At 39.0% G+C, this 6,589-nt stretch overlaps 2 protein-coding genes across 2 annotated transcripts; both read right to left on the reverse strand.

The window, feature by feature from the left end:
- Nucleotides 1–130: 130 nt before the first annotated feature.
- Nucleotides 131–2,505, reverse strand: LOC110160414 (complement factor H-related protein 1-like; the record flags this gene model as incomplete). Its single annotated transcript, XM_055159800.1, has 6 exons — nucleotides 2,399–2,505; nucleotides 2,095–2,133; nucleotides 1,871–2,032; nucleotides 491–544; nucleotides 248–409; nucleotides 131–181 (listed from the first exon to the last, which is right to left on the reverse strand). Coding segments are annotated over exons 1-6 (529 nt in total), but the record flags the coding sequence as incomplete, so codon positions are not given.
- Nucleotides 2,506–3,294: 789 nt separating this feature from the next.
- Nucleotides 3,295–6,356, reverse strand: LOC110160413 (complement factor H-like). The gene is made up of 8 exons (XM_055159798.1): nucleotides 6,275–6,356; nucleotides 5,971–6,009; nucleotides 5,747–5,908; nucleotides 4,369–4,422; nucleotides 4,126–4,287; nucleotides 3,898–4,059; nucleotides 3,749–3,774; nucleotides 3,295–3,599 (listed from the first exon to the last, which is right to left on the reverse strand). Exons 1-8 carry the CDS (start codon nucleotides 6,294–6,296, stop codon nucleotides 3,543–3,545), a joined length of 684 nt encoding a protein of 227 aa, XP_055015773.1. The 5' UTR covers nucleotides 6,297–6,356; the 3' UTR covers nucleotides 3,295–3,542.
- Nucleotides 6,357–6,589: the final 233 nt, after the last annotated feature.

Below are 6,589 nucleotides of genomic sequence, written 5' to 3' on the forward strand. Positions count from 1 at the left end.
GCTCCTTAGTCTACTTACATGCAGACAAATACAATTCCTTGTTTTCATTGCACACAGCCTGTGCAGTCTTCCATGTAGTACCAGAACAAGACAATTTCATTGCGGTTCCAGCTTTAATATAAATATTTGCTCGTGTTCACCAGATCACGATATTTAAACGTATCCAGCTCACAGAAGTCAACTGCACACACATTACATTGGTTAAACTGAATGATTCTGCATTTAATCACTTACAAATACTGTATACCTTTACAGGTGGGTGGTGGAGTCCATTGGTTATTCAGACATCTCATTATACTGGTTCCGTTTAGTTTGTACCAGTAATTACATTGATATGTCACAAACATCTGACCTGGATCAACCTCAAAGTCTGCATTGTTTACTGTGGGAGGGGAGCCACATTTGTCGACTGCAGAAAACATAAGACAATGTGATAACTTAAAATAGACTCCTACAGGTGAAAGGGACAGTGTAAATTGAGATTAAATACCATGAGTGAACATCTGCTGATGGCTGTCGTTTGACCCAGTGGGGGCTGAAGCGGCTGAAAGACATTCACATTGTTTCAATTAGCACAAAAGAGGAAAAGATGCTGCAGTGAGAAACATTGTATTGGGACAATTTGCAAAGCAAGGCAAGTTAATTTGTATAGTACAACTTGTACACAAAGCAATTCAAAGTGCTTTACAGAATAAGAAATACATTAAACGCACAATACAAACAAATCAGAACATAAATAAAGAGACATTAGTTAGAGAGAAGAGTGCAGAATGAAAACCTTTCAGTCATATGCACAGCTAAACAGAATTGTTTGAACAGAACTGTGAGCCTGGATTTAAACAAAGTCAAAGCAGAGGCCTGTCGCACATCTTCAAGAAGACTGTTCCAGGTTTTAGCTGCATAAAACCGAAACACTGGCTCCCCATGTTTAGTCCTGACTCTGGTCACCAGCAGGAGGCTGAGCTCCTCAGAGTGCAGATGGTTCATACGGCACTAACATGTCATGGATGTATTTTGGTGCTCGGCCATAGAGAGACTCGTACGCAAGCAGAACCACTTAAAGTCTATTCTCTGAGCCACAGGAAGCCAGTGCAGAGACCTGAGCACAGGATTTATGTGCTTGTACTTCCTGGTTTGAGTCAGGACCTGAGCTGCTGCAGTGTTCTGGATGTAATGCAACTGTCTTACAGCTCGTTTGGAGAGGCCAGTGAGAGGCCGTTACAGTATCTCACCTACTGGAGACAAGCGCATGGATACATCTCTCCAAGCCTGCTTTAGACAGCATACATCTGATTTTGTGTTTTTTAGGTGGTAAAAGGCTGCAGATCTTATTGATTTGATGTGGCTGTAAAGGTTCAAGCCTGACTCCATTATTACACCTAGATTCTAACCTGATTTGAAGGTTTTGAGAGAGAGAGCCTGGAGGTGACTGCTGACATTGTCTATGACTCTTATGATTTTAAATGTAATGAAGTACAATTACATAGCTAGAATTACACTCAATTAGTTCAAGTAGAGGTTTAAAATCTCCTCAAATAATGCAATTCCTCAAATATAGTAATGTGAGTTGTGATTTGGGTTATTTTCATAGGCACAGGTAAATAAAATGTGTGGAACTTGCTAGTTGGCTTTGCTGTGGGACAAAATATTGAACATTACCCATATTTACATAAAAGCAACATATAACCCTTTGAAAGCTGCATATACTTCTTCTGATGGTGTGAAAGCAGAATATAAGATCAGTGTTTTTTGAACATCCCTCGTGTATGATGGCTAAGAGATTTCTATTAAAGACCAGAATGCAGCTCTTGTAGGTTTTCCTGATTTACGATTGTTTGTCATTTACTGAGTGTTGCATTAAATATCTCACCTTTGCAGCGGGGCACTTCAGACCATGATTCGTTGTTAAAACAATGCACTGTGTTGATACCATGAAGAATATACTCAGGACTGCACTGATACTTCAAATACACAAGGCTGCGCTCCACAATATGCCCATTCTCTATTTGGGGGGCCTCTCCACATCTGACAACTAAAAAAAGATACTGTTACAGCCTGTAGGCTACATGTGTAGGGTCAGTGTAAAAGCCATACTTGTTTTGAAGAGAAGGTCTTCGTCATAACCCAATGAACCTGTATCAAAAGGTCATAAAACAATATTGAGGCCACACAGTTTAATATAAAGTTACTCAAAGTCGGTCTACACAGTTTTTAATTAGGCTACATCTTTGCCTCACTGTTGTTTGGCCACTTTAGCTATGCACAAAAATGCATTGGTTTGTGAATAGCCAAATGCTACCAAACTAAGCCCATAATAGAGAATAATACTTATAAATATAGATGCAACTGGTTCACTCAAAAGTATATAGTTTGTGAGGTTTCTGATAAATATACTCACATTGTAATATTCCAGCAGCCATCCACAGTAAAACTGACACTAGAAGATGACGTCCACACATTTTCAGGTGCAAGTTTACAGTCCTCTATGAGTTGGTTTAATCTGGTCTTTTTAAGTGTCAGTAAATACAGTGGGTGGAGCTTGGCAGTTAGCTGTGCTGTGGGACAAAATGTTCAACTTTGCCCATATTTACTGTGATGGAACTTTATATTGTGGAAAGATTTTTCTCAATCTGTCTTTGTGTAAATGAATGTGATTTCATTAACATGTGTAAAGGTTCAGCAGACACAACTGTCCCCACCTCACAGGGAACTCTGAATTGTCTCAAATGTAAAGTTGATTAACACAAGTCTGTGAAACAAAAGTCACTCTGCGTTGATATGCATGTAACTTGTATGTCTGTATAAATACTCAGAGCTCAGATGCTCTGGGGGAGATGGAGAGAAGAGATTGGAGGCGTGACTGGAGAGAGGAGACTCACGAGAGGCTGTTGGTCTTTGGTCAGGGCAGGCCTAGGCCCTGTCCACATCTGCTGTAACAAAGACGAATAAACCTTTGTCTGTGTTCCAAAAACTCACTGGGCTTCGCAAATGAATCAATTATTTTTTTTCTTCAAGATTTATACAATTTTTCCACAACATTTACATGACTTTGAAAGCTGCATATTATTCTGACAGTGTGAAAGCAGAAAATAAGGATCAGTGTTTTGTGAATGTCCCTTTTGTGATGGCTAAACAACTATGATGAAGGTCTATCTCCTAAAATACTGCTGAAAATACAACTGTGTCCTGGGAGTGTGAACCATCTTTGTGAAGCTTAGAGGGCGCACTACTGTGTGATAGATTCCAGCGCTGTAGGACAAAACTACACCAACCAACCCATGACATCTCATGACATCAATATAGGCAAGAAATGTGTTGAAATATTATGCTTTATTGTGCTATTTGGGGAAAAAAAAAAAAAAAAAAGCATTAGTTTGAACAGGGACAAAACTTCAAAATTAGCTAAACAAGAGCCAGTGTGTACTAAGGACAGGCTTAGCACTTGTACTTCAGTCTTAAAGCGTTAATGAAGACAATGCTGGTCGTTCAGACATGTTTTGGTCACATAAATGAGATGACCATCTAAGTTGATCTTTTTATTGTTACTGATCTTGAGTCTGGGTTTCTTGGTTATATATTCGTGTGTAACCACAGAGGCCCTAAAGAAAAAACACATTTCATAATCAGTACTTCTGTTGAACAATATACAAAAATGTGATGAGAAAAAAACTATTCCACATTTATACTAAAAACTGACTACATGAACACAAGAAAAATATATGCTTTAAATATTCATATGGTCACCTACCACGTTATGGGTTGCCTTCCAACAACCTAGAAGAAAAAGATATTTCTTTACAATATCTCACTGAGCCACATGTTGAGCTGAGGTGTAATGTATTATTATAATAAACTGATAACATATGATTCAAAGAATCCGCTCCTTAGTCTACTTACATGCAGACAAATACAATTCCTTGTTTTCATTGCACACAGCCTGTGCAGTCTTCCATGTATTACCAGAACAAGAAAATTTCATTGCGGTTCCAGCTTTAATATGAATATTGCCCGTGTTCACCAGATCACGATATTTAAACGTATCCAGCTCACAGAAGTCAACTGCACACACATTACATTGGTTAAACTGAATGATTCTGCATTTAATCACTTACAAATACTGTATACCTTTACAGGTGGGTGGTGGAGTCCATTGGTTATTCAGACATCTCATTATACTGGTTCCGTTTAGTTTGTACCAGTAATTACATTGATATGTCACAAACATCTGACCTGGATCAACCTCAAAGTCTGCATTGTTTACTGTGGGAGGGGAGCCACATTTGTCGACTGCAGAAAACATAAGACAATGTGATAACTTAAAATAGACTCCTACAGGTGAAAGGGACAGTGTAAATTGAGATTAAATACCATGAGTGAACATCTGCTGATGGCTGTCGTCTGACCCAGTGGGGGCTGAAGCGGCTGAAAGACATTCACATTGTTTCATTTAGCACAAAAGAGGAAAAGATGCTGCAGTGAGAAACATTGTATTGGGACAATTTGCAAAGCAAGGCAAGTTAATTTGTATAGTACAACTTGTACACAAAGCAATTCAAAGTGCTTTACAGAATAAGAAATACATTAAACGCACAATACAAACAAATCAGAACATAAATAAAGAGACATTAGTTAGAGAGAAGAGTGCAGAATGAAAACCTTTCAGTCATATGCACAGCTAAACAGAATTGTTTGAACAGAACTGTGAGCCTGGATTTAAACAAAGTCAAAGCAGAGGCCTGTCGCACATCTTCAAGAAGACTGTTCCAGGTTTTAGCTGCATAAAACCGAAACACTGGCTCCCCATGTTTAGTCCTGACTCTGGTCACCAGCAGGAGGCTGAGCTCCTCAGAGTGCAGATGGTTCATACGGCACTAACATGTCATGGATGTATTTTGGTGCTCGGCCATAGAGAGACTCGTACGCAAGCAGAACCACTTAAAGTCTATTCTCTGAGCCACAGGAAGCCAGTGCAGAGACCTGAGCACAGGATTTATGTGCTTGTACTTCCTGGTTTGAGTCAGGACCTGAGCTGCAGTGTTCTGGATGTAATGCAACTGTCTTACAGCTCGTTTGGAGAGGCCAGTGAGAGGCCGTTACAGTATCTCACCTACTGGAGACAAGCGCATGGATACATCTCTCCAAGCCTGCTTTAGACAGCATACATCTGATTTTGTGTTTTTAGGTGGTAAAAGGCTGCAGATCTTATTGATTTGATGTGGCTGTAAAGGTTCAAGCCTGACTCCATTATTACACCTAGATTCTAACCTGATTTGAAGGTTTTGAGAGAGAGAGCCTGGAGGTGACTGCTGACATTGTCTATGACTCTTATGATTTTAAATGTAATGAAGTACAATTACATAGCTAGAATTACACTCAGTTAGTTCAAGTAGAGGTTTAAAATCTCCTCAAATAATGCAATTCCTCAAATATAGTAATGTGAGTTGTGATTTGGGTTATTTTCATAGGCACAGGTAAATAAAATGTGTGGAACTTGCTAGTTGGCTTTGCTGTGGGACAAAATATTGAACATTACCCATATTTACATAAAAGCAACATATAACCCTTTGAAAGCTGCATATACTTCTTCTGATGGTGTGAAAGCAGAATATAAGATCAGTGTTTTTTGAACATCCCTCGTGTATGATGGCTAAGAGAGATTTCTATTAAAGACCAGAATGCAGCTCTTGTAGGTTTTCCTGATTTACGATTGTTTGTCATTTACTGAGTGTTGCATTAAATATCTCACCTTTGCAGCGGGGCACTTCAGACCATGATTCGTTGTTAAAACAATGCACTGTGTTGATACCATGAAGAATATACTCAGGACTGCACTGATACTTCAAATACCCAAGGCTGCGCTCCACAATATGCCCATTCTCTATTTGGGGGGCCTCTCCACATCTGACAACTAAAAAAAGATACTGTTACAGCCTGTAGGCTACATGTGTAGGGTCAGTGTAAAAGCCATACTTGTTGTGAAGAGAAGGTCTTCGTCATAACCCAATGAACCTGTATCAAAAGGTCATAAAACAATATTGAGGCCACACAGTTTAATATAAAGTTACTCAAAGTCGGTTTACACAGTTTTTAATTAGGCTACATCTTTGCCTCACTGTTGTTTGGCCACTTTAGCTATGCACAAAAATGCATTGGTTTGTGAATAGCCAAATGCTACCAAACTAAGCCCATAATAGAGAATAATACTTATAAATATAGATGCAACTGGTTCACTCAAAAGTATATAGTTTGTGAGGTTTCTGATAAATATACTCACATTGTAATATTCCAGCAGCCATCCACAGTAAAAACTGACACTAGAAGATGACGTCCACACATTTTCAGGTGCAAGTTTACAGTCCTCTATGAGTTGGTTTAATCTGGTCTTTTTAAGTGTCAGTAAATACAGTGGGTGGAGCTTGGCAGTTAGCTGTGCTGTGGGATAAAATGTTCAACTTTGCCCATATTTACTGTGATGGAACTTTATATTGTGGAAAGATTTTTCTCAATCTGTCTTTGTGTAAATGAATGTGATTTCATTAACATGTGTAAAGGTTCAGCAGACACAACTGTCCCCACCTCACAGGGAACT

The sequence above is a fragment of the Boleophthalmus pectinirostris genome, unplaced genomic scaffold (genome assembly GCF_026225935.1).
Source record: "Boleophthalmus pectinirostris isolate CB_2022bp ecotype Guang Dong unplaced genomic scaffold, ASM2622593v1 HiC_scaffold_2805, whole genome shotgun sequence".
NCBI classification, from domain to species: Eukaryota; Metazoa; Chordata; class Actinopteri; order Gobiiformes; family Gobiidae; genus Boleophthalmus; species Boleophthalmus pectinirostris.

Excerpts from the sequence above, each read along its gene's own strand:
- LOC110160413 (XM_055159798.1), bottom strand. The coding sequence starts at position 6,296 with ATGGCTGCTGGAATATTACAAT. Across the intron at positions 4,423-5,746 it reads TGAAGTGCCCCGCTGCAAAG|CCGCTTCAGCCCCCACTGGG; the intron begins GTGAGATATTTA and ends AATGTCTTTCAG. Across the intron at positions 4,060-4,125 it reads TCCACCACCCACCTGTAAAG|TTGACTTCTGTGAGCTGGAT; the intron begins GTATACAGTATT and ends ATGTGTGTGCAG.